The sequence below is a fragment of the Eutrigla gurnardus genome (genome assembly GCF_963514095.1).
Source record: "Eutrigla gurnardus genome assembly, chromosome: 5".
NCBI lineage: Eukaryota > Metazoa > Chordata > Actinopteri > Perciformes > Triglidae > Eutrigla > Eutrigla gurnardus.
In genome coordinates, this window is record NC_139919.1 from 23,703,143 (window position 1) to 23,729,470 (window position 26,328).

At 41.0% G+C, this 26,328-nt stretch overlaps 6 protein-coding genes across 7 annotated transcripts in view; 5 read left to right on the forward strand and 1 right to left on the reverse strand.

Annotated features, from left to right (window-relative positions):
- The window catches only part of col23a1a (collagen type XXIII alpha 1 chain a), a 104,855-nt gene extending 98,241 nt beyond the window's left edge, over window positions 1-6,614 (forward strand). Inside the window, exons 19-32 of the mRNA XM_084009075.1 lie at window positions 837-881; window positions 1,116-1,160; window positions 1,265-1,345; window positions 1,437-1,490; window positions 1,581-1,646; window positions 1,730-1,756; window positions 1,843-1,902; window positions 1,982-2,053; window positions 2,142-2,168; window positions 2,277-2,330; window positions 2,424-2,510; window positions 2,656-2,754; window positions 3,295-3,333; window positions 4,132-6,614. Of these exons, the coding sequence (XP_083865201.1) occupies window positions 837-881; window positions 1,116-1,160; window positions 1,265-1,345; window positions 1,437-1,490; window positions 1,581-1,646; window positions 1,730-1,756; window positions 1,843-1,902; window positions 1,982-2,053; window positions 2,142-2,168; window positions 2,277-2,330; window positions 2,424-2,510; window positions 2,656-2,754; window positions 3,295-3,333; window positions 4,132-4,182 (807 nt within the window). The 3' untranslated portion in view covers window positions 4,183-6,614. The remainder of the gene's footprint in view (window positions 1-836; window positions 882-1,115; window positions 1,161-1,264; window positions 1,346-1,436; window positions 1,491-1,580; window positions 1,647-1,729; window positions 1,757-1,842; window positions 1,903-1,981; window positions 2,054-2,141; window positions 2,169-2,276; window positions 2,331-2,423; window positions 2,511-2,655; window positions 2,755-3,294; window positions 3,334-4,131) is intronic.
- Window positions 6,615-8,209: 1,595 nt separating this feature from the next.
- On the forward strand, window positions 8,210-13,140 carry rack1 (receptor for activated C kinase 1). The gene is made up of 8 exons (XM_084008975.1): window positions 8,210-8,441; window positions 9,795-9,966; window positions 10,840-10,987; window positions 11,629-11,724; window positions 11,930-12,040; window positions 12,298-12,438; window positions 12,678-12,788; window positions 13,033-13,140. Exons 1-8 carry the CDS (start codon window positions 8,333-8,335, stop codon window positions 13,096-13,098), a joined length of 954 nt encoding a protein of 317 aa, XP_083865101.1. The 5' UTR covers window positions 8,210-8,332; the 3' UTR covers window positions 13,099-13,140.
- A 144-nt stretch (window positions 13,141-13,284) lies between these two features.
- LOC311013077 (small ribosomal subunit protein RACK1-like) lies at window positions 13,285-14,352 on the forward strand. The gene is made up of 3 exons (XM_084008977.1): window positions 13,285-13,424; window positions 13,777-13,917; window positions 14,152-14,352. Exons 2-3 carry the CDS (start codon window positions 13,789-13,791, stop codon window positions 14,335-14,337), a joined length of 315 nt encoding a protein of 104 aa, XP_083865103.1. The 5' UTR covers window positions 13,285-13,424; window positions 13,777-13,788; the 3' UTR covers window positions 14,338-14,352.
- Window positions 14,353-15,192: 840 nt separating this feature from the next.
- Window positions 15,193-17,043, forward strand: nme5 (NME/NM23 family member 5). The gene is made up of 5 exons (XM_084008976.1): window positions 15,193-15,556; window positions 15,947-16,152; window positions 16,400-16,500; window positions 16,592-16,710; window positions 16,830-17,043. The coding sequence occupies exons 1-5, from the start codon at window positions 15,419-15,421 to the stop codon at window positions 16,887-16,889; spliced, it is 624 nt and encodes a 207-aa protein (XP_083865102.1). The 5' UTR covers window positions 15,193-15,418; the 3' UTR covers window positions 16,890-17,043.
- Window positions 17,044-18,939: 1,896 nt separating this feature from the next.
- On the forward strand, window positions 18,940-22,097 carry hnrnpaba (heterogeneous nuclear ribonucleoprotein A/Ba). The gene is made up of 8 exons (XM_084010396.1): window positions 18,940-19,172; window positions 19,599-19,767; window positions 19,855-20,013; window positions 20,102-20,233; window positions 20,359-20,449; window positions 20,598-20,753; window positions 20,861-20,946; window positions 21,385-22,097. Exons 1-7 carry the CDS (start codon window positions 18,955-18,957, stop codon window positions 20,929-20,931), a joined length of 996 nt encoding a protein of 331 aa, XP_083866522.1. The 5' UTR covers window positions 18,940-18,954; the 3' UTR covers window positions 20,932-20,946; window positions 21,385-22,097.
- phykpl (5-phosphohydroxy-L-lysine phospho-lyase) lies at window positions 21,764-26,328 on the reverse strand. 2 transcript variants are annotated; one of them, XM_084010395.1, is made up of 13 exons: window positions 26,196-26,328; window positions 25,975-26,093; window positions 25,743-25,902; window positions 25,592-25,666; window positions 25,427-25,514; window positions 25,225-25,341; window positions 25,016-25,098; window positions 24,721-24,946; window positions 24,301-24,455; window positions 23,421-23,510; window positions 23,206-23,339; window positions 22,993-23,039; window positions 21,764-22,662 (listed from the first exon to the last, which is right to left on the reverse strand). In XM_084010395.1, the coding sequence occupies exons 1-12, from the start codon at window positions 26,252-26,254 to the stop codon at window positions 23,017-23,019; spliced, it is 1,329 nt and encodes a 442-aa protein (XP_083866521.1). In that variant the 5' UTR covers window positions 26,255-26,328; the 3' UTR covers window positions 21,764-22,662; window positions 22,993-23,016. The 2 variants fall into 2 exon arrangements, with proteins under 2 accessions (XP_083866521.1, XP_083866520.1); XM_084010394.1 differs by lacking the exon at window positions 22,993-23,039.

Genomic DNA, 26,328 nt, shown 5'->3' on the forward strand with positions numbered 1-26,328 from the left:
GAAGTTTACCATATCTATAGTTGTTATTATAGAAAGTCACATGACTGGTTTGCTTCGGTCTCATCCTGATCAATAGCATGGACCCCGATGCCAAGCTGTAATTGCAAACCACATTCACGCAGCCTCTATGAGATCAAATTGCTTCAAGTTGTTGGTGATCAGCGAGTGAACGGGCGAAGTCATCAGCTCTGTTTACTCTCAGGCTTGTGTTGTGAAATCAATCAGGCCTTGTTGTTTTGTTGTGTGTTGGCCCACGTTCAAACCCCGTGGTGGAGTTCCCTGATTCCCCCCGTTTTTCCACCGCTGTGATCAACAGAGTTAACGGCCATATATACACAACATGTCTGAAAACGACAGATGTAATTGAAGTGGCAATAATCTGTATTTTTATATTAGGGACGGATCATGTGACTACTAAAAAATGGTTCATCCACAACTGCCAGAACCTGTGATTATGAGAGAATTATCATAATAATAATTATTATAATTTTTTTTAGAAATATCACTATGCACATTGCCTGTATGTATGGAATAAAATGAAAACATTTTGATTCAACTTAAATGTCTTAAACCTTATGGCACACTGATAAACAAGGAACTTAACATCAAAAGGATGTCCTTGGAGAATGAGTGATAACTTTAAATATTGCACAACCAATACACCATATAAAGGTGGTGAGGTTGTGTTTACAGCTTGTTTCCACTGCCCCCAAGTGGTCAAAACATTATTGCAGGTGCAGGATGGATCCATTTGAATTCAGTGCCAGATTAGACACTTCATAAAGTTTATCTGAGCATTATATAGCATTACTCACTCGATTTCTATCTTTCCACAGGGTCCCCCTGGACCACCTGGACCCCCAGGCCCTTCAGGGGGAAAGGTAAGGGCCAAATCAGGAAAATACTACAACATTATATTGAGATGAGGAGTTTCTAGCCACGTGATTCTACTCAAGGTGGCATGGTGGTGAAGTGTTTAGCGATGTCGTCTCGCAGCCATGTTCAAACCTGGATTCATTCATTCAACGGGGCTAAATGAAAATCAAATTATTTTTGTGAAAACCTGCGGCAGCCATATTCATCAAGCAAATCTTTTCCCTCTTTGTCATCACCAGGGAGAACTTGGTTTACCCGGGCCAGCAGGAGTGGATGGGGAGACGGTATGGCTGTGAAATTACAGGCCGATTAAATATCTGATACAATTGTTTTTTAACAGTTTTTTATGGTACTGAGGCGACATCTCTTCTTGATTCTTTGCCTCCAGGGACCTACAGGTGTCATGGGTGAGACAGGACCAGCTGGTGAGAGAGGAGAGAAGGGGGAGATGGGGCTCTCTGGGCCTGCTGTAAGTCCTCACACTTGATATGTTTCTCTCTTACTCAAACACTGTAAAGTAAATGAACCGCTGGAAGTTGATCTTGCTCTTTGTGGGTCAGGGTATGGACGGACTCAGAGGGGAGAAAGGCGACTGCAGGATGGATGACAACCTGGTTAGTGTAACGCACATGCAGTATAACATTCACTTATATATATATGTGTCTGTATCAGATCAGATCAGTGCAGTGCTCTTCTCATTTCAGGTCCAGATGATTTCCCAGCCGGGCCCACCTGGTCCACCTGGGGTTCCCGGGTCGCCTGGATCCATGGTGAGTCCTTGTAATCACAATCCAAATCCAGGGAGAAACTATTCAAGTCAGGTGTCACACTCACGCTACAAAATGTTTTTCAGGGGCTGCATGGCATGCCTGGTCCGAAGGTAAGACGTGCATCATCATCATCTAGTCTGTGGTGGAGGCTAACACGTGTTGTTTGGTACTCAGTGGTCCGGTCTTTCTCATGCAGGGGGAGCCCGGATTCGGGATGAAGGGAGAGAAAGGAGAATACGGTGCTCCTGGACCTAAAGTAAGTGACTCACTAGTATCAGGATGAGACATGATACACGGGGACGTGATGCAGTGATAATAATGTACTTTGATTGCAGGGATTAGATGGTGGCCAAGGCCCAGCTGGGTCTGCAGGGTTGGTGGGTCTTCCAGGTGCAAAGGGAGAAAAGGTAAGCTCCATAAATGTGTTTACTAGATGCTGTATTGTTTTCAATAAATCATACATTATGGTTGATGTCTGTGAATGTGCGTTTGCAGGGTAGACCAGGGGAGCCGGGACTAGACGTGAGTTCCTCACTGGGAATCCATTTTGACGTTTTAAATGAAATAATTTTCAAATGAATCTAACTTGTGATAAATGACCTTCTGACCTGTTTGTGCATCAATATCCAGGGTTTCCCGGGACTGATGGGAGAGAAAGGTGACCGAGGGGAAAGAGGAGACAAGGTTAGTACAGAAATATTTCATTATCTTCATTTAAATTCAACCAATTCAGTCTTTTCTTTGCTCAATATTTCTGTCTGACCTCCACACGTCCAGGGTGACCGGGGAGGAGTGGGAAAGAGAGGTCTAAAGGGCCAGAAGGGAGAGCAGGGACCTCCAGGCCTGGACCAGCCTTGTCCTGTGGTACGCCCCACACACACACACACACACACACACACACACAGTATTTCCCTGCGTTCTTCTCTCGGCACTGTTTCTGTCACTTGCTGTGTGTTTCTGTGAGTTTCCTCCTCGATGCTGTGAGTGTGTAACTGGCTCTTGCCGACAGGGTCGTGATGCGACTAAAGCCGTGTCTGAGGGGGAAGGGCTTTCTTCCCCTCCAGCTCCTCCTCTTCCTCCTTCCGGCCCCGAGGCCCCCTGTCCTGTGGTACAGTATCTCTTCCTCCTTCCTCAACACACTCTCACTCCCAACTCGTCAATCGCTGTCAGACGCCTTCGGGTGCAAATATCAACCGTCTGTATTTGACTAGTTATGAGTGAGACCGGGTTGCCTTCCTTCTTATTTGCTGTTTTCTGTTCAAACACTTTGTTTCATCTCTTTTTCCGTCTCTCAGACCCTAAAATTCACATCCACTGTAAAAGATTACATTAACTTGTTGTTTGTCTTTGCCTGATACTTATCTATAGATGTTTAGACATGCCGGGTTATAAAAAAAAAATCTTATTTTGAACAAGAACTGTAAAGAAAGAGAGAAGCTGGTTTGCTAAAAATGCAGATGCAGTCGTCCCATAAATAGAATCATACAGAAATAGACACATATAAACTGATTGCCACCATAAAGGAGCCATTCTCAGGCAGTGCACATGTTAGACATTATTACATCGTTGGCTCATGACTGTAAGGTGTGTTTAAGTTGCATCGCGCTGCATTTCCTAGCTCGTTGACATTGCTGTTCTCTCCCTACAGGGACAGGATGGGATGCCCATCCCAGGCTGCTGGCACAAGGTGAGGAAAGCATATTATTGACTCATGAAATTTTATGAGGAGACAGCTGATAGTCAGGGAATTGTAAAAACAAAACAAAAAGCTAACACTATGTGCAACTAAAGCATACATTATTACTCACTGAATTAATTGCTCGACTCTGATTTGATACAGGGGCATTTTGTAAGTATATGACAGTGTGTGAGCCTGTAATTGTAACGCATGAGTACATGAGATTAATAACTATTCATGTTTGGATTTTAATTTGATATGCTACTAATAATCGCTCCCTACCATTCTTCTTTTGCAGTGATGACTAACCGGCAGCATGGAATCTGTACATATTGATATGGTATATATTGCGTTTGAATACTACACCAACAACCCACTCCATTTTCCCTTCTTTTTTCATAAAACATTTTATATAATATATTGAGATCTTTTTTTTTTTTTTTTTTTTTTTTTTACAAGGACATTTTGGAGTCTACAGTATTACAAAAAAAAAAAGTTTTTAAACTCTAGAGATCCAGTGTTGTTGAGAGTGCAGCTATGCTTTTGAAGAGAAGAAACTGAACTGGCAGTTGGACTCTTACTTTGAAGGACAGTCCAGATGACAGTGTTGGAGTGCCTTGACAGCCTATAACTTACAAAGCCTGATTTGCCTGATCGTAATCATGAACGCTGCACGGACATGATGGTGTGTGCGCTCGCCCGGTCTCACAGATGCTTGGATGGATGGACTGATCTCTCTTTGCGAGTGGCGAATGGAGGAATGTGGGTCAGTACTCTCTTCTCCTCTCTCTCTCTGTTTTCTAAAAGGAGGAAATGGCGAGACAGAAGCTCAAACGCAAGCGTCTCTCTCAGCCCTGAAAGGGGGGGCCGTGGGCCTCGGCGGAGAAAGGACACATAGACAGGCAAAGGAGCACAAGGGGCAGATTGGCCTTTTACGAAGCAGAGAGAGCCATGTGACGCCTCGGCGTCACACTGAACACTCCGATCCTCCGTGATGGAAACTCTCCAGGAGGGGGTGACAGAGAACATTGGGAAACTGCAGTTCCACATTCACCTGCGAAAGAAAAAGACACACCTGCGGCTGATCGTGTTCATAACCAGCTGAAGTCATTTGGGAGTCACTGGCACATAAAAAAAAAGGATTTTTCTGCACAGATGCATTGAACAAGTTGTGGTGGTCTCCTTTGTAAAGGTTTTTTTAACGAATGAAATGCATGATCATAACAAGGCGCGGTGTTGTTTAGCATCCTGGCAGCTTGTATGACTTGTTACTGGAAGCTCAAACTCAGCTCAGTAGTTTTCATTTACTTTTAATAGTCTTTCCATTTGAACAAGCCACTCGGAGAAGTCAGCAAGTCTACCTTTTTTTATGGCTTGCACTCGTGGCGGTGGTGACTTGCGTGTTGTTTTGTTTTCCTTTTTGTTATATTCTCATCTATTTTTTTTTTTTTTTTGTCCAGTTACATTTTGCATTCCCGTGTATTGCCATGTTTGTGGAATATATAGCTAGCGACACTTCAAGGCCAGATTTGAAGGAACCATTTACAGTATTTGTAATAAACCAGTGTTTCACTTTGCCTTTCACAAATGATTGCCAATCAAATCATTTGTCTTAATCATTTTTGATGCGTTCTGACTGATCTTTCTCTTTTAATCACTGATGAATACTTGTTTAATCACCGTTGCCAGTGGGCTCTGGACAACAGTGTAAGCTCTTGCTGCTGACTTAAATGTGTGTTGTTTGTTTTTATTCTGAATCAATATTAGTATTTGGACTGAAGGACTAACAGACTAAAGTATGAAATTGGAATCAAATGTATACACAACCATTGTTTTTTGACTATTCATTTTTATTCATCAGTACACCTTAGGACAATGGTCTATAACTGTTATATTGCATATCGTCTGTACTTTTTGTCATTTATCACAAAAACGTTTCAAGTCTTTGCTATCAGATGACTTTTATTGGTGTGTTTTGGTCTTTGAAATACATTTTTCTCAGATGGAATAATTTCTTGGTGCTTAAATACTCTTACATAAAGCTCTCCTCCATGTATCTGTATGCAAAACCACACACACATGTCTACGGTTATACATGTATTATTGTTTCAAGGAAAGATCAACATATGAAAAGGAAAACTTGTCTTTGCTGATGTACTATTTTCAACAAAATGTGCTGCACAGGCCAGCGAGTCATTATTTGGTTCTGTTACGTGGACAGAAATACACACACACGGATGGAAAACAGTGTTAACGTTTGTATATTCTACATTGATATTAGTTGCACGTTTTGATACAGCATGAATCGCATTCAGCCATGCATATTCTGGTTAATCGCTAGGTGTGACGGGACAACCAATCATTTACAACATGCTCTTTGTTAGCCCGGATATGAACAGCCAGGATGATTTATTGGTTGATTATCTACAGTCACCACGGACATGCAGGCAAAAACAAACACTGCAACACCGGCAAATTTCAAACCATGCACAAGATCTTCAAATTATACAACATGAATATTTGCTATTCCAGTTAGGTACATTTTTCAAAGGGCAATGTAGTAGAAAGATAACAGCGTTGGTTCATATTCCCCACTGAATCCACAAACAACACCTTGGTAATGATGTCTTCCTCTGTGTCATTAAACACATCCACTAGCGGAGTGATGTTGTGATGCAATAAGCATGATGTAGGGCACATATCAGTGCAACGTTTATTATTGACATCACCCAACTGCATTAAATTCCATATCAGTGGGGTAAATATGAATGTTTAAACTTTAAAGGTGTTTTGAAAGATCAGGAGGCTACATCACATATTAAGCCTGCTCTGCTTCTTGGAATGTTTTCTATAAAACCTGCGAATGAGTTGCGTATCATTAAGCGAAAAATAGAATAGCTGACATGCAATATGCTGAACGAGAAGTGAAACTGAAGGCGCGGAGTTCTTTGCATTGTTTCACTGGAAGCTGATGGTTATCTGTCACTTAACATTATCATGTGTTTATTTCTTTTACAGATTCTGTCAGTTTCCGATTTAAGGCTTAGAGGGGGTCAGTACAGTGTCTGAATCCAGTTTGGATCTTTAGTCATACTCGTATATCACAGTATTAGCTTGACTAATGAGAATGTTTTTTTTTGGTTGTGTATTTGGTTGTAAAAGAATTAAGCTATTTTTGTAATTACTTGTGTAAAAATGTATAACATGAAATCTGGTCAACTAAACATGTAGACTGAAGTAAACAGTTTTATGTTGTTGTTGTTTTTTTGGTCCATTAAATCATAATCATGTAAAAAAATGTTTCAGTTTCATTCATTTTTGAAGATGTTTTACCATCCCTACTTCATACTGCATGTTTTTAATTAAATGCATTATGCAAAAAGTTTTTTAATCCAAAGAAGGAAAATATTTGTCAGTTTTTTAAAGTTTTTTAGAAAATACCCAAAGTAACACAAAAGAGACATAACATTAAGAACAATACCAGAAAATATCCATTTATATAATCCATTTATATTTACACAAAGGGGCCAACACACCATAATAGGCCCTCTTCATGAAATATATTAGAACAGACGGAAGCATAAACTCTTACAAGACTGAAAGCAACAGCGTTATGATTGACTGTGAAAATATAGGATCCTTTCTGCATTTCTATGGTTTAAAAATCTCTTCAAATATGTGACACTTGTTACTCTAACCCGGCAGATTAAGCATTTGATTTAATCGATTAACTCTACAGCCATAGCAGCTGTGTGAGGGTTAAGGTTAGCACTCAGGGGCAGCAGTGCTTTGAGCTAAATGCTAACAGGCTCACATCAATGATACTATGCTGATGTGTAGCAGGTGATGCTAACCAGGCTCATCATATTAGCATATTAGCATGCAAATATTTTCTAATTAGCACTAAGAAGAATGTTTTTAGCAGGTAGGTATTTGGTCACAAACCAAAGTAATGGAATAATACATTATTATTATGATCTGATGATGTCGTAGAAAAAAAAGGGGATCACCAAAGTTCTGATATTTCATCCTGATGGGAATGTCTGCACCACGTTTTATGGAAATGGGGAAATTTGGACTGTCTGGCTCAAATATGCCTAAAAGCACAAATATTGGATGTTTTACCCATAAGACCAATGAAGTGGGCTCTTCATTTCACAATTTTTATCAAACAAATAGCTACTCGAATAATGCGCTCACTCGGAAACCGGCAACCATATGTCCTCCATTGTTACAGTTGAATGAGCTTATTGTTACACAATTGGTTGCAGCTGGTGAGGAACACTGGCACAACATTAACATCTGGTTTAATTATTCCTTGTGACTATTAAATTGATACCATATTTGTTGAAGTCATTGTCTTTAATGAGAATTGTTACATCTTTTTTTTAGGTTTTACATCTATATTGCAAGTATCATAAATATGTTTAAAGTTTCTCCACCTAAAATTGATTGGTTTGATTGGTTAATTGATTAGTTAACACTCAAGGACACCACAAAATGATTTAAGCAATTGTCTATCTATGGATTAAAAACAAGATGTTTAAATGTTGGTGTTGTAAATAAATGGTTTTATTAAGATTGATAGCCAATTTGTTGGATTTTTTCCCCCCAAGCACAACCATAAGTGCATATTACTAATTACTTTCCACCACAAAATCTGACATTATTCCTTTAGAAAGATGATCTAAATAAACGTAATATTTCGTTACACATTTATTTAAATAAATCACGTGAATCAAACGTTTAACAGTGTCACTGTCGTCCATTGGATCACTCACAAATTGTATCGTGCAGCTTGAATAAAATGTTACTGTTCTGTACGGTTATGAGTATGAAGTCCACATTTCCCAGAATCCTCCGCGGGATGTTGACCCCTCATAGTTTTAGCATCCGGGTCTGAGCTTCCTTTTCCTCTGTGCTCGGATGCGATGAGGAGCTAGGTATCTCTAGACCTCAGAAAAATCCGAATCCATCCTTGTAGAAGGCGCCACTGAAACTCGCCAAAATGACCGAGCAGATGACAGTGAGGGGGACCCTGAAGGGGCACAGTGGATGGGTCACCCAGATTGCCACGACGCCTCAGTATCCCGACATGATTCTGTCGGCGTCCCGAGGTGAGGCTTCCCCCGCCAACATGGCTGACATCGGGGTTAGCATTAGCTGGCAAGTTGGTTTGTGAGAAACGCGGCTTTAACGTACGAGGAAATAAATAACGATGCTGGCGTGAGTGACCCGCGAATTGTGTTATAACAGTCAAAGCTGCGAATAAATGTTACGTTGCGTTTTATTGTACTTGTAGTAAACGGTTCGCGCTCGCGAGAAAGACGCCGGTTAGCCAAGCTAGCTAATACAACCGTGCGTTGTCCGTAAGTCCGACTCACGTACCCACATTGTAGCTGCGACACGTGTAACAACATACTAAGTGTAGCCTGAGAGTAGTGTATCCAACAATCCACTCAGAACCAAAGTATATTGAGCGAACAGAGGTGGATTGAGTAGCCAAAAACTGTACTCGAATAAAAGTAGCTTACTGTTGCTGAAAGTACGCAAGTGTGAGTAAAGGTTGTCAAATACCTGGGTAAGAGTACAAAAGTATTTGAAAGAAAGAGAGGAAAATACTTGAATAGGGAGTTACCCAGCAGATGGCAGTTTACCAACACTAGTGAACTGACAAGTCATCTCCTGGTAAATACGTTTTCAAACGATATAGGACAAATAAATCACCAATTGTGTGCAGAATAGACGTGCTATTGAGTCAGAAAGTAAATGTAAAGTGTCAACCTGCCCCAGTTCCCATCAAGACAGTAGCAGATCATATCCAGGTCTCTGTCTTCACGTAGATGACAAGATGACAGAGCTGGACCAATCGACTTCCTACTATTCTGAAAATGTCTCTTATGTAATTACTCATTTAGGCTATTTGGGTGATAATGTGGTCATGTTTAATCACTAAATACAGGTGTTCACTTTGACCTGGAGAAGGTTGTCTTTGTGTGTACATAATTTAGTCTACTACCTGCTGTTAACTGGTATTAAAATCTTAGCTGCCTCTAGCGCTGCCTTTTACTCTAAGGGGCTGTTCACTTGTGTCTAAAAATGTGTGGAAAATGCCAACTGTACCACTTTCATCCTCTCTCACTGTGGCTTTAGCCATGCCACTTTAATGGTCATAGTAATATGTAGCTGCAGTAGGATAATGGCGCGCCCGCAGACATTGAACCAGGTAGTCTCGCATTGCCACACCTGCAGCGCTTGAAGGGACAAGCTGACCACCTGCCACTTAATTGATCACAAATGCATAAAATAGTTGCTGTGACCGATGCATCCGAATGTAATGGACTACACGTCTTAATTTTCTCTTTGAATTTATTCACAAACTGCTAGAAATGGAAATTCACACCCACGTTTATAACCTTGCCCGGTAGTATAAATATCAGCTGTTTTACAGAATGTTTTTGTTTTTCCAGACAAGTCCATCATCATGTGGAAGCTGACCCGTGATGAAACCAACTATGGCATCCCCCAGCGCTCCCTGAAGGGTCACTCTCACTTTGTAAGTGATGTGGTCATCTCCTCAGATGGACAGTTTGCCCTGTCCGGTGCCTGGGATGGGTGCCTCCGTCTGTGGGACCTTACATCGTAAGTGCAGAGAGTAGAAGTACTGGTCAGGTGTTTCTCCTACATTTATGTTTAGATGGTGTGTTTGTTTGTTTCCATCTGAAGGCTGCAAAGTGTCCTCATTGTATTTCACGCAACCAGAATTCCTTCCAGCAATCTGACTTTGGTTATATAACTGTTGCAAGAAACAAAGATCCCCATTTTTAATACCAGTTTCTGAATTAAATAATCGAATGGAGTGGAGATGGGACTGGCTATGTGAGATTACCCAGTTTGTAATAAACACCGTTTAGAGTCCTAATGTTAATTGGAACTAATTGTGTTGATGGGAGGCAACAATGGACCTGGAGATCTTGATTGGCTGTGCATTAAATGACCACACGTGTACCGCAAACATTGATTGCATGGTCTGATAATGGACAGGTACACACTTTGTTCTGTAGGACATTTCCAGTGCAATTCCAGGCTATCCTGATTAGTGTTTGAGTGATTAACCCCCAGTGATTATACCCATTCACTTTTAACTCTGATGTCTAATGATGACAGTCCTGCAAATATGAGGGGGTACTCGAAACACTTATTTTTCAATATTAATGGGCGAACTAACTTCCAGTTCTAGCTGGACTGTGTATTCTCAGCTCTGTTAAAAGGGTTGTAATAGAAATGTCTTGCAGTGTTGTGGTGCCATATTGTAACTCAATTGATAATTAATTACTGGTGTACATTCTCCAGGATGAACTTTTCTGATGTAAACACTGAACAATTGGTTTAAGAAGAAAGTTTACACTTAAATGAGTGTAGCTTTTGAGAATAGACATGCTCTCTTCTACTTTGGTGTCTTATCATATGCAACAGTTCTGAACTGTTCTGAAATGATTGCTCTGGTTTCCTCAGTGGTCTCACCACCCGTCACTTTGTTGGACACACCAAGGATGTTCTGAGCGTGGCCTTCTCCGCTGATAACCGCCAGATTGTGTCTGGCTCCCGGGACAAGACCATCAAGCTGTGGAACACTCTTGGAGTCTGCAAGTACACCATCCAGGTAAGCTGCCAGATCGTGTTGTCTTGAGAGCAGCGAGTCTGTCTTTTTCCATCAGTGGTACTAGATTTTGGTGTATTACGGTAAAAGTGAATGGCCTTGTGCTACTTTTCAATTAGAGGTTGAAACTTGACATCCCCTGCTAGTTGAATAAACTGCCCTAAAGTTTTCTCAAATGCAGTTCAAACTTGTCAAAAGGAAACATGCTGGCACTATTCCTTTTACAAGTCAAGTTTTGTATGAAAGTTTGTGACGTGATCTCTGCCATTGTTGTTCTCTAATATTATTAAACAAATTATGTGTATAATCTAGTGTAATGTTGCAATATGCAGCCAAAAAGACTACTGTAGACATCGGTGTAATACTTCATCCTAACCAATGATTAGTATGGTCCATTAAAGCCACAGTGCAAAGAGCAGTGACGAAAATTCCAATGCCAACTGTATTTTTTGATGATAAAGAGGCTGTTTCTGAGCTCTAGCCTGGACCAATTTATACCTTGTTTAATTAATTTTTAATGCAGTGTTAAGATATCATCTGGAAGTAAAAAAAAAAAAAAAAAAAAAAAAAAGCACTGGTGTTAGGTCGCCAGACTTATTTTATTTTATTTTTTGAGAATTATATGTTCCTTTTTTAATTTGCAGGATGAGGGCCATTCTGAGTGGACATCTTGTGTCCGCTTCTCCCCCAACAGCAACAACCCCATCATCGTCTCCTGTGGCTGGGACAAGATGGTCAAGGTACGTCTATCCTTTAAAACTGCCTGCGCTTTTGCTAAAGAGTTCACTTGCAACTGTGGCATAAAAACAGACCTGAATTAAATTAGTCTTTTGGCCCTGTGATTTCAGAAATGTGTTAACTGAACTTTGCTAATACATTTAGGTCTAATCCATGTTGATTTGTTATAGCCTTTTTACATTGTGTATTTTATATCAAATGATCTAGGTGTGGAACCTGGCTAACTGCAAGCTGAAGACCAACCACATTGGCCATAGTGGGTTCCTGAACACAGTGACTGTCTCTCCTGATGGCTCCCTGTGTGCATCCGGTGGAAGGGTATGTAATTAACTATTTTATGTTTTTATTGTAGACTGCCACAAAATGGTTTTAGATGGATTTTCAGCAGCGATGCAGACTTTAAAAGAATCTACTTAACAGTGATTATAAAGAGTTTTGTGTTGCCTCCACTTAACATCTAATTTGTAAAAAGTATTAAAATGCAATCAACTCCCATAGAGGATAATGTAAATATCCTCCAAGAAATATGACCAAATATGGTTATTGAAGTGTGTATTTTCTCTTTTTTTTGCTAGGACGGACAGGCCATGCTGTGGGATCTGAATGAAGGCAAGCATCTCTACACCCTGGACAGCGGTGACACCATCAATGCCCTCTGTTTCAGCCCCAACCGTTACTGGCTGTGTGCCGCCACTGGCCCCAGTATCAAGATCTGGGTAAGACTTCATCCTAACTAACTAATGATTAGTATGGTCCATTAAAGCCACAGTGCAAAGAGCAGTGACGAAACATCCAATGCCAACTGTATTATTTGATGATAAAGAGGCTGTTACTGAGCTCTAGCTTGGACCAATATATACATTTAATTAATTTTAATGCATTAACTTCTCTCGTTGACCAGTTGCTACTTCTGAGCAGTTACTCAATGCACTGCCTCTGTTGTCTTCTCATGTAGGATCTGGAGGGCAAGATCATTGTGGATGAGCTGAGACAGGAAGTGATCAGCACAAACAGCAAGGCTGAACCGCCACAGTGCACTTCCCTGGCATGGTCTGCTGATGGACAGGTACACACTTTCCTCTGTAGAACTTTGCCATTACAGTTCCAGGCTATCCCACAAATTGGTGGTGTAAATATTTAACCCCCAGTGATTATACCCATTCACTTTAAACTCTGATGTCCAAGGATGACAGTCCTGCAAATATGAGGGGAACTCGCTACACATATTTTAATATGCCTGGGCTAAATGTAGGACTATAAAATCAAATAATTTGTTTAATAAATGTTTCTCTATTCCTTTTTCTTTACAGACTCTGTTTGCTGGGTACACCGATAACCTGATCAGAGTGTGGCAGGTCACTATTGGAACTCGATAAAAACTTGTCGAAGCTGCTTTGAATAAAAGATTTCTTTGAAAAGAGCTGTGCCGTCTTTCTTTCAAAACTGCCAATCGATACTTCTAATACATAAAATAAGATATTTATTGGCACCAGAAGTACTCTTGTTTATTTTTTACTTTCATACAACTTGTAACGGCAGACAACAGCTTTATCCAAACCTTGACAAATCAATAATCAAACATGTTCGACAAACATGTAATGTCTAAGCAGTTAATGGAATCATTCTGAAGACCAACCACATTGGCCATGCTGGATTCCTGAACCCTGTCTCCTGATGGACCCTGTGCACATCTGGTGGAAGGGTATGAAATGAACTTTTTTTTCTTAAATTTGTAGGCTGCTGCAAAATGGTTTGAAATACTTGCCCACCATTCTGAGTTCAGCTAAACCATTGGTTAAGTTGAGCTGCAGTTTTCAGCAGTGATGAAAGTCTAGACTACCACAAAATGGTTTTAGGTAGATTTTCGGCTGCGATGCAGACTAAAAGAATCTACTCAACAGTGACAAAGATGTGAGTGTTGCATCCACTTAACATTAATTTGATTTGTTAAAAGTATTTCAATGCAATCAACTCCCATAGATGTAAATATCCTTACAATTAGAAATATTTCAAAGTATGGTTATTGACGTGTGTATTTTCTCTTTCTTTGCTAGGACGGACAGGCCATGCTGTGGGATCTGAATGAAGGCAAGCATCTCTACACCCTGGACAGCGGTGACGCCATCAATGCCCTCTGTTTCAGCCCCAACCGTTACTGGCTGTGTGCCGCCACTGGCCCCAGTATCAAGATCTGGGTAAGACTTCATCCTAACTAATGATTAGTATGGACCATTAAGCTACAGTGTAAAGAGCAGTGACGAAAAATCCAATGCCAACTGTATTATTTGATGATAAAGAGGCTGTTACTGAGCTCTTGCTTGGACCAATATATACATTTAGTTCATTTTAATGCATTTACTTCTCTCGTTGACCGGTTGCTACTTCTGAGCAGTTACTCAATGCACTGCCTCTGTTGTCTTCTCATGTAGGATCTGGAGGGCAAGATCATTGTGGATGAGCTGAGACAGGAAGTGATCAGCACAAACAGCAAGGCTGAACCGCCACAGTGCACTTCCCTGGCATGGTCTGCTGATGGACAGGTACACACTTTGCTCTGTAGAACTTTGCCATTACAGTTCCAGGCTATCCCACAAATTGGTGGTGCTACAGTGTAAAGAGCAGTGACGAAACATCCAATGCCAACTGTATTATTTGATGATAAAGAGGCTGTTACTGAGCTCTTGCCTGGACCAATATATACATTGTTTAATTCATTTTAATGCATTAACTTCTCTCATTGACCAGTTGCTATTTCTGAGCAGTTACTTAATCCACTGCCTTCTTTTTCTTCCAATTAAGGATCTGGAGGGCAAGATCATTGTGGATGGTCTGCTGATGGACAGGTACACACTTTGCTCTGTAGAACTTTGCCATTACACTTCCAGGCTATCCCACACATTAGTGGTTTAAATATTTAACCCCCAGTGATTATACCCATTCACTTTAAACTCTGATGTCCAAGGATGACAGTCCTGCAAATATGAGGGGGACTCAGAATAATTTGAATATTAATGGCCTAACTTTAGGACTATAAAATTACAGAATTTGTGTAATTAATGTTCCTTTATCCTTCCCACCTTTTCTTTACAGACTGTTTGCTGACTACACTGACAACCTGATCAGTGTGGCAGGTAACTATTCTAACTCGATAATTTGTTGAAGATGCCTTGATTAAAAAAAATATTCTTTTAAAGATCTGTGCTGTCTTCCTTTCAACACTTCCAATCAATACATAAACTAGGTTGGGTTTACGTTATACTTGCAACCTAAGACAACAGTTCTATCCATTTGATAAAAGTGAAAACAGTTGATGAAAAATGCACGTTACACATTTGTGCCAATACTCGTAATATAATTCTAGTGTAAAGTTTAGTGGTTTTTGTTTTGCCCACATATAGTTTTAAGTCTTGTATTGTCGATTGACCTGCTTGCGTTGCCGTAGTTTTCCAAATGGTATCCTAGCAACCCAAACAGACGACACGAAGCGGTGGTTTATGCGAGTGACTGCTCTCGGAACATTTTTAAATTAGAAGTAAACTTACGTAACTTACGTACGTATTACCGGTTAACGTTAAATGGTTCATGTAACACCACTGTCGTGAATGTAGAGCTAACTACAGCCTAACGTTAGAGTTCAGTTAGCGGAGAGTATCACTTTGTTAACTAGGCTAGCTGTTGAAAGCTAGCTTGTGTAGCATGCAGGCGGAGATGGACCAAACTCCATACCCTCGCATCTATGTGGAAAAGACTCTGGCTCTTATAAAACCAGATGCCTTCCACAAAGCTGAGGAGATTGAAGACGTTATCCTCAAATCGGGCTTCGTTATCCTGCAGGTTTGTTTAAATGTCTTGGAAAAAACTGTAGTAGGCTTAACCTGACTAATATGACCGTCTGTATATTACAGCAGGGGTTTGTGTGATTATCTTTTATCCTAAATATATTGGTCGATGCTGTTGATGCAAGAGAAACGGCAACCATTATAGTTTGTCCACCAGGGAGCGCTAACAATGTCCTGCTCGGCAAATATGACAATTTCTCCAAAACCAACTTTAAGGCATCTTTATCAGAAATGCTTGTTATTTACATGAAAAACAATATAGGGGGATGAATGATCCGACCTTGATGTATAATTGTCATCATGTTATTATTATAAAGTTAAATACTAACCTAAAAAAATCCAGTATAATTTGACATAAGTGTCCAATGCTTCATTCCTGTGGTAGAAGCGGAAGCTGCAGCTAAGTCCAGAGCAATGCAGTGACTTCTATGCAGACCAATATGGAAAGCAGTTCTTTCCCAGCTTGACCGCCTTTATGAGCTCTGGCCCCATTGTTGCCATGACTCTGGCCCGCAACAACGCCATCGCCCACTGGAAGTCCATCGCAGGGCCGGTCAACAGCACCAAGGCCAGAGAAACACATCCGGGATGGTCAGTCTGTTAAAAAAAACCCTCTACAGATGCAGATCTGCATGAATATGTAGTAGTAGTAATACCTGAATACTTCTGTGGTATGATACCAATCCTTTGGTCCGACAAAATCAGGAAGTGCAATGTGATAGAAATTAAATGATCAATCTCTGGTATCATAATTAATAGTTTTCACCTCATGTAGAGGGGTAAAGGTGTGTAGTCATGATGTGTCAATGTGATTTATTTTTCCATTTTTTCCACCAAGCCTGAGAGCAAAATATGGTACTTCTGACCTTAAAAACGCACTCCATGGCAGTGAGTCCTTTCACGCGGCTGAAAGGGAGATCAAATTCATGTTCCCAAACTGTAAGTACAACCACACATGTTGTTTGTATGGAAATGTATTGAAAATGTATTTGCGTACAACATGCTCTATCTCTCTCTCTCTCTCTTGCAGCCGTAATTGAGCCCTTTCCCTCAAGAGAATCCATCGAAGAATACCTGAGCAGGAATGTAAACCCAACACTGCTACGTGGACTCACTGAGCTCTGCAAGCACAAGCCACACAAACCTTGTGTAAGTATATAATGTTCAACATGCTCAATATTTATTGCTGTTGCCGTGTAATTTGCTGTTGTTGAGCTTTGGTTCCTGAAACATCCTACTCTATTATGCTGCCCTTTTGTCTTCAATAGATTTGGCTTGCAGACTGGCTCATCAAAAATGATCCAAACAAGCCTCAAATATTTGAGTAACTGTGGAAGAAACACAATGACAGCAGGGTAAAAATGGGACAAATACATAATTTCAAACGAATGTATCTCTGTGTATCTAGGATGATGAAATAAAATATATTTTCAGTGATAATCGTCCATTTTTATTGCTTTCTGGTAAACTACTTGTTCTTCCTTTATACTTTAAAGGGTGTGATTTCATTTATAACCTAAGGTACAGGTATACCTATGAACACAACTGGTCCTAATCATTCAATAAAACATTTTTTTTTTCCAGGAGGGGGGGTTCGACAAAACAAAACATATCATCTTGAATCATTGAGCAAATCAGCTAGTGGTTTAAAAAGTGAATTTGATTTAGTGAGCATGATTGAAATTATAACAACATAATAAGTTGGACCAAACACTCAAACAATAACATCTTCTGGTCTACCTGCTTTTATCATATTCATCTCTTATTCCTGCTTTGGAGCTGATTGTCAAACACAAAATGTAAAGTTGTTAAAGAACCTACATGGGCACATAACTGTCTAACAAATATAATTATGAACAAAGTGACTGCAGTTGCTCAAATGAGCATGACAGTATTTTATTGAGGCTGCTTTGAAGTTGTTTGCATGTCAGCTAACAGACTGATTTCAGAAAATAATCTCAATTGACCATTGCAACCGGAGTATTAGTTGATACTTTGCAAAAGAGAAGGGAAATTCAGCACATAAAGAAGAATAATCTTTAATAAATATATATATATATATTCATTATTAAGACGTGGTTTGACTGCAAGCTATTTTGGTCTGCAGTGTAATTCTCAACTCGTGTGGTCAGAAGGCTGCTGGCCATTGGATATGCTCAGTCCCTGCAGTGAAATAAATAGACAGGTGGACAACACATCAAGTGCATTTTCCTTTGACGAACATCACAAAACATGCCACCATCTACTGGATCAGCTCACACTCTCCCACAGAGATGAATCAACACCTCAAAAGCTGCACATGAACGTTACAAAATAGTGTTACTTCCAACCCAAGTGTACTTGATTGTATGTGTGATTTCATGGACGTGTGGCGTCGGTAGGTCTGTAATCAAATCCCTGTTATATTTATAGTTTCATGCCGGCTCTCTGTGAGTTTATCCATCATTTAATTGTCGTATATTTTCACGAACCTAGACTACCTAGACTGGACTAATGTCGTATTTCACGACATGTCTGTTTGATTCGGAAGGAGCAGCAGTCGAGTAACGCTTTGGGACATTATTTAACCCACAAGTAGCAATTCATAATTTTTTTTATTTATTTTTTTTAATCGCCGAACAGTGAACAACTCTTTTTCATGAGACGCAGAAAGGGTACTCGGAGTTCCTTCCTTCCTGTGTGTTATGGGCGTGAACATCTTCTGTGAAAAGAAAGGGACTCGTATGTGATTGGTCGAAACCATGAACGACAGCGGCTGCCGTCCAATCAGATGCCGTTCACGCAGAAATTGCGTTTTTTTCCTGCCGGTTCTAGAAAACCAACCACGAGTTGTCGTCGTGTGGGAGAATCCATCTTGAAGAGAGCTCTCCGGTTGTGTGACCAGTAAGCAGGTTTTCGTATTTCTTTAGCCTTGGGGTTTTCAGTATATTGTCACGTAAGTATTGTAATTACTGTAGGCTTTTCCTTGTTTTTCCTGGTAGATGTTATATCTGCCGTTACTAGAAAACGTACGGTTGTAGTTAAGCTACCGCGGCCTTTGCATTACGTAACTGCGAATTTGAGTCGTACAGTCCGGGCTGGCGTTATCAGTGTGATGCAGCTGGTTACGCTCTTTTCAATCTCGAGCTCCGCCAAAAAGCACACATTAGATACAGGGCGGCTACTGTGTTGTGTACGTGAACGTTTTTTTTCAGTTGCCATTAGCAGACGCTCTGCAACAAATGCGTATCTATGAATGTATGGATAGCCATCGTGCCGGCCAAAATGGTGGGAAATGCATGCGATGGCACCATTTAAATGGTGGCATGAGGGATTATATAACCGCTGAGATTTAGTTTAATTTCATGTTTTTTTTCCCTTTCTTTTGGGGGGGTTTAGGTATAGTAGTGCAAAATGTCCGAAACCGAGCAGCAGTATATGGAAACGTCAGAAAACGGCCACGAAGTCGACGATGATTTTAACGGAGCCGAGCAAACTGAAGAGGCTAACGAGGAGAGCGCCGTGAATGACTGCGAAGAAGAGGGCGCAGGGCCCGAAGCCGACAGCAATTCGCAAAACGGCGGAACGGAAGGCGGGCAGATCGACGCCAGCAAAGGCGAGGAAGATGCTGGGTGAGTTAAAAACAAAAAAAATGCAATGTGACTCCTTTTTTTTAGTTGGTGAAACCGACATTTATAATAAGCTCTCGTGGTTTGCCATGTTTCTTTGTTCAACCGGCCTTTGTTGGCGCCATATGCAGAGCGGAGGAGGGGGATGGGCGCTCCAGCAGGGATAAAATCTAGCATGTATTAGCTCGCGAGAAATGATACCAGGCGTCTTTATGTGGTGTCGCGACGACGTTTTTAAGTGTATTGCGTTAAATGTTGTAAATTAGCTTTCGGCCGTAGCAGCCGTAGCCCGCCAGCCTACGTCATTTGGTCAACAGATGTTCTGGAACAGTGTGTACATTTACACCACCCCCCACGGCCATATAAAGTTGGGAGTCGCAGGGCTGCCTGTAATGCTAAACATGTCCCCTTCTGCCCCTCTGTGCTCAGGAAAATGTTTGTTGGTGGTCTCAGCTGGGAAACGAGCAAAAAGGATCTCAAAGATTACTTCACTAAATTTGGTGAGGTGACAGACTGCACCATAAAGATGGACCAGCAGACCGGCCGATCAAGAGGCTTTGGCTTTATTCTCTTCAAAGAAGCTATTAGTGTTGAAAAGGTGAGCGAGAACTCAACTGTGACAGAGCTGGAGACTTTGTGTTTAGACAGGCAAGATTTTTAATGTCTTTTTTAATGTTTTTTTTAGGTTCTTGAACAGAAGGAGCATAGGCTAGATGGACGAGTGATCGACCCCAAGAAGGCCATGGCCATGAAGAAGGATCCAGTCAAGAAAATCTTTGTGGGAGGCCTTAACCCCGACACTACAAAGGAGGTCATTCAGGAGTACTTCGGCACCTTTGGAGAGGTATGGTATTAAATACTGTCATTTTTCTAATAAGGAATTCAATTCTTATGATATTGGCTGCTTTAAAGTTTGTTTTTCTCTTGCGTAGGTTGAGACCATTGAGCTGCCACAAGATCCAAAGACAGAAAAGAGGAGGGGATTCGTGTTTATCACATATAAAGAAGAGACTCCTGTCAAGAAGGTCATGGAGAAGAAATACCACAACGTCGGTGGAAGCAAGGTAATTGCACACAACACAATCTGCACACACGTGTGGCATTTGGTACACGGTGTTCATTTTCATGATTTTTTTGCAAAAGTCACGTCACACTGCATCATAATGTGCTCTTGTGTGTGGTTTTCCAGTGTGAAATTAAAATAGCCCAGCCCAAAGAGGTCTACCAGCAGCAGCAGTATGGTGCCCGTGGATATGGAGGTCGCGGCAGAGGCCGTGGGGGTAAGCACATTTTTGAGTGTATACCAGTCAAATCAAATCAGCACAACTTATTTTGAACCATTCTCAAAAGTAGACTTAAAATTTGTGATTAACTGCCTGGCTCTGTGTGCTGGAGAGTTGTGACAAAGGCCTCACCTGTTGTTTCTAGGCCAGGGCCAGAACTGGAATCAAGGTTACAACAACTACTGGAACCAGGGATACAACCAGAACTATGGCTACGGACAGCAAGGCTATGGATATGGCGGCTACGGCAACTATGACTACTCTGCTGGTTATTACGGCTATGGGGGTGGCTACGATTACAGTAAGCGATAAGTGCCCCCCGGGAAAGAAAAGAATGAGAGAAACTTTATTTTCTTGGTCCTCCTTGTTGTACAGAAGAACTCAGTCCCTTTTTCTCTTGTCCTCCAGACCAGGGCAATACAAGCTATGGGAAAACTCCAAGACGTGGAGGCCACCAGAGTAGCTACAAGCCATACTGATCACACGTAGTGCAGGTATGCATTTTTGCATCATCCGTGGTAGTATGAGAACATAGCTGTAACCATTGGTGCCTTTTTGACCCCCAAAGATCTCCATCTACTCTAAATCCATTCAAGCATTGTGGTGGGGTTAGGGTAGGCTGTGTTGTGGGGTCTGTTATCATTAAAGATGGATTCATTCCACCTGTCAGCCATCTTAAGATGCATCTCTACTACTTGATCAATAAGGGTTGAGTTGGTGGTGGTTGAGATCAGGATTAAGGAGCGGTTCACCTTTCACCAGGGTGCCAGGTGTAATAGTTAGCGGTCGTGCCCCCCCTCCCCCCCCCCCCCCAAAGTATGTGTCCATTCACTGACTGTCAAACTCATTCATGCACCTGTCTGTCTCTGTGTAACTGCATGCCTTATTTGGTTTATTCTCAGTAACGTTAAGCACCGTGTTTTTCTCTTAAGGTCTAAAGTAAATAAGAAAAAGAGATCCATGGTCTGACCACAACCAACATGGGCTCTGGCTTTTCCTTTGGAGTTGGCAGAAATTTGGACTCATGCTCCATTTGTACAGATCAAGTGAGGAACTGGGGAAGCAAATGTCACTTTTCCACTTTTTATTTTATATTGTTTTGTGTCCATTTACATTTCCAGTGATGGAAGTGTTATTTTTACTGTACTTTTTGGTACCTTTTTGAATCTAATGTATTGTATGGTTGTATTTTTACATGTCTACTGGATTTACAGATGAGCAGGAGCAAGAGCTTTTAAAGCTCACAAATAAAACAAAATTTTCGTTTTTTTTTTTTTTCTTTTCTTTTTGGTGTTTCTAGATCTTTAGTTATTTTTCTCCCATGCTGAATGTTGGATGCGAGTTGCATGGCTTCAGATGTGGGGTGAGGTAAAATAAGGGATTTAAACTAATCAAAGGGTTCATTGTAAGCGTGTCACGTGAATGTTTGCAGATCACCTAGTAGACGAAGACAACCAGCATTTTTTTTTTTGGCTTTTAAGGAGATTCTTCCCCCCCATCATGTCTGCAATTTTAAGTGGCTTTACTAGTGTTATTCAACTGAACGCAAGCCTGTTAATGTAAGAGGGTACTCCCTCACTCACTGGAAACTCATTCCTCTAGTGTCTTGGGCAAATTGGTAGAAATAAACTTTTGGTTTATATTACACACGGATCCTTTTGTTATTATTTGTAAAGTTAATGTTAAATGTTTTGTACTGTTAAATGGCTTGCTTGTTTTGTCTTGAGTAATGTTAACATCTCTACGGATGCCTCTTTGGTAAGCTGTGGGCGAGGGCTTCACTACCTGCAGGATAACTGGCTGAGTGTTAATACCCACCCCACTAGATGTGAAACCGCAGTACTTGAGCATTTTTATGATTGTGACGAGGAGGTAAAGATAGTGGTCTGGTAAGTGATTATCTCCACCATACTATGTATTGAGAACATGTTGCTGAATGGTGTTGTAAATTGGGGACAATTTTAAATATCGCTGCTGTGGGTTAAAAAAAAAAATAGTTGGATTTAAAAAAAAAAACGTTTCAAGTTTATTAGTAACAAATTTGATAAATGTCTTTTATTCATTAGTGTCACATTAGAATCTTGCTTATCGTGCCCTCTTCAGGTGGCAGCAATGCTGGAGCTGGCACCTCCAATTGGCTGGGTTTCATTAGTGAGGTGACTGCGTCTCATCATTCCACTGAAGTGATTCCTTACAATGGCACTGAACACCTGGGGGAGAGAGAGGAAATGGAATATGATCAACTAAAGGTTGCATGGCTCTAGATGGCTGACTGCCATGTAAAATCTACTGCCACCGCTTTATTTCATAGATTTAAGTTTTGATAATGAATACGAGTCATTTCAAAAACCATGAGTCCCCACAGTGGTCCCTGTTGAGTGGAAGACCAAAAGTCTTGTTTTAACTGAAATGAATGAAGTTGTTTTATCTACTGGAACCTTAAAGTATACACATTCACATCTCTACCTCTGAATTTTATGAATGTGAACATCTGACAATGTCTGGTGCAATTAAAAGTTTTTTCTACAGGTTTAACAAACCTTAGATGTCTTCCTTTTCCAGTTTTAAATGTCACTGGCTTCCATGTCTGAGAACAAGAACAATGAAGTTATTTTGACACTTGTGTGTATTTATATGCATCTTTCACAGTGTTAATACTTATTACATTAAGTTTTCTGTGTTCAGTAGATGCAAACCTAGAAGTAATTAGCTGGTAGCCGCTGTAGACTAAAGTTGATGTTTGTGCAACTGACCTGTGAGGATGCGGTCGATGCATTGTGCCACCAGTTCAGCGTCCTCCATACTAAAACACATAGGGGGTTTAAACTTCACGACGTTCTCCCAGGGGCCATCTGTACTGACACAGATCTTATCATCCTCTTTTAACCTGACAGAAAATGGACAGCGTTAAATCAATGTGAAATGTATAACTATATCTGTTAATTGCTACTGCACATGAGTCTGGTACCTCTTCACCACCCGTGCTGCAGTCTCTGTGGCAGGAGTCTTCTTCTCCCTGTCCGTAACCAGCTCAATACCCACAAATAGTCCTACGCCCCTGGGGGAAAAATAACAATTTTCCAGATAGGGATCGACACTAATGAACCCTTGGTGATCCACCTAAACGTGGAAATGTTTGATTTACATGATCTTGTTCAATTTTGGAACAAATCCCTCTATAACTGAATATTTATGAGGGAATAGTGATTATCAGAGAAAGAAAGGCTTGATTTGATTAATTTAGTATCCCAGTTTAATGAGGTAGCTCATACCTTCAAAGTAAGTTATACTATAATTTTGCCCTCGAGTTGTGGTTGGTTTCCTTTCTGAATTAATTTACACAAATTTGGACTTGACACAAGAAAAGCTAATGTTAATAAGTAAACGTTACTTTTCCTAACCTGTGTTTTTTTCTGCTATGGCAAGTCAAAGAGTGACCTGATGCACACCCTACGTAGAAAAATGTAATCAATTTAATGAAGAAACTGCCAATGCCAACATGTCTTGGTAGTCTCTACAATGCTAATTGATTGTATTATTTACAAGCTGTAAATCATCGGAGGCCACCTTCCCTCAGAGGCCCTACATATCCACGCTACTGTCAAGCCCCAGGACCCAATTTGAAAATTGGGGGCAGCCAATCTCAATATTTGAAGTTGCCCCACCACATTATTTGCAAGGAGGTGTTGATTAACCACTATGCATGATTAAACTGTCCTGACGATAAGTCTTGCCAGCTAAGATGACTGTAAAACACGTGTGGTGTGTTGGATTTTCATTTACCGTTAATCTAATTAATAGAACGGCATTTTGAAGGGCCTGAATGCATTCGTCACCGCATCCCTTACCTGACATCGCCAATAATTAAATGCCGTGTTTGAAGCTCTGTGAGCAAATCTTTAAGATGTGCTCCGACCTTTGTGGCATTTCCTCTTAGGTCCTCCTCCTCTATCACATCAAGTACTGCCAGGCCAATTGCGCAGGACACTGGATTCCCTCCGAACTGCATGAAGACCAAACAAATAATTTCACCTTGAAATATGCATGAAAGCATATACAAAAGCAGAAATGTGTTAATTGACTTTTGGAATTCTAAAAATGTTTTATTCAGCAGTTCAGTAGTAAATTAAAAAGTGTCTAGACAACAGTTTTTTTTTCCCAAAAAAAGACTATCTTAATGTAAATGACATTATTTCCTGTAGTTTTTATTACTAGCTGGGCAACGTGAAGAACTCGTTCATGCTGTGTTGAGGTTACTGTATAGTCACCGTATTGAAGTACTCCACTCCGTTGGCTGTGAAAGCTCCGGCTATCTCTACGGTAGTTGCCACACATGCCAGGGGATGCCCATTGCCCATGGGTTTACCCATGGTCACTATGTCTGGACAGAAACCCTCCCCTTGCAGCTGGAAAGCCCAGTAGTGACTCCCCACACGTCCGAAACCTGTCTGGACCTCGTCTGCTACAAACACTCCACCGGCTGAGCGCACATGTCTGTGGGAGATGCACCATGTCACCACTGTATGTGCAAAAAAAAAAACCTGAGGCTGCATCAGAACTCACTCTGCAACTTTAAAGGAGTATCCTTGGGGCAAAATGATTTGCCCTCCAACACTCGGCAAAGATTCAGCAAAGAAGGCAGAGATCTGTCGGGAAAATGTAAATAATATACATGGCATGCATTGGTGGTGTTACAGCATTTTACTGTACAACAATAAGTGTTGTGAGTGTCACTGATTTAATTCAGGCTGCATGAAACTGTTGACATGTACCTTACGACCTTTCCTGTGCACCTCCTCTATGAGGTCTTTTACTGTATCGGCGTATGCCTGGCCCGGGTCGGGGTGATTCTCTGCGTAAATGCCTCTGTAGGTGTCTGGTAGCGGCGCCTAGGAGAACAAAACACATTATTTCAGATAGGCAGGAGGCCACTGTTGGCCAGAAGTTTATGTAATGATGGTAGCATGAATTTACCACATGAACCCATTCTTTCTGTCCCGACAGTTTCCGGAACTTGTAAGGGCTAATGTCGATGAGGGACATTAGGTGCCCGTGGTATGCACTGGTGTAAGAGGAGAGTTTGTTATAATCGATGAGCAAGTGTGTTGTCAGAGCGTTGCAGTAGAACAGAATACCTACTGGTCAAGCACAATGACGTCCTGGTGCTGGGTGTACTGCTGTGCCAAGCGCAGGGCCAGATCGTTGGCCTCCGACCTGTCAGATCAGATTTTTAAAAAAAATCACTGGAGTGACACTTTAGGGACTCTCACTGTGTGGGTGTAAAACTTACCCAGAGTTGACAAAGTAGAAGACACACAGTTTCTCGGGCAGGGTGGCAGCCAGGCGTTCTGCATACGTCACTATGTTGTCGTGCAGGAACCGTGCATTTGTGTTGAGGAGGTCCATCTGTGCTGCCGCAGCCTTTGTGACGCTGGGATGACAGTGGCCCACTACAAAATAAAAGCACACGGTTAGTGTAATATAATGTGTTATATAACGACAATAAAGAATTTTGTTTTTACCATGATGAACGTTGCTAATGCAATCCAGATAGCGCGAGCCATTTTCATCGTACAGATATTGGCCCCTCGCTCTTGTTATTTTCAGGGGGTCGTCTGAGTAAAACAGTCTACACGATTGCCTGTAATCGAAATATGACAACGTCACCATTACTTTACACTTGTCTTCAAGCGACTATCGAGTGAATTACGTCTCAATAAACAAGTTTTTCACTTTTGCATACCCGATTAAGGTCTTCCTCATCGCGAGGGTTTCTTCTTTCCTGAGTTTTATAAGTGCCATATTATTTTTCGGTTCTTTTCGCGTTTCTGTGTAACAACTACCGAGGTTCGCAAAACAGTCTGAGCAGAGAGAGC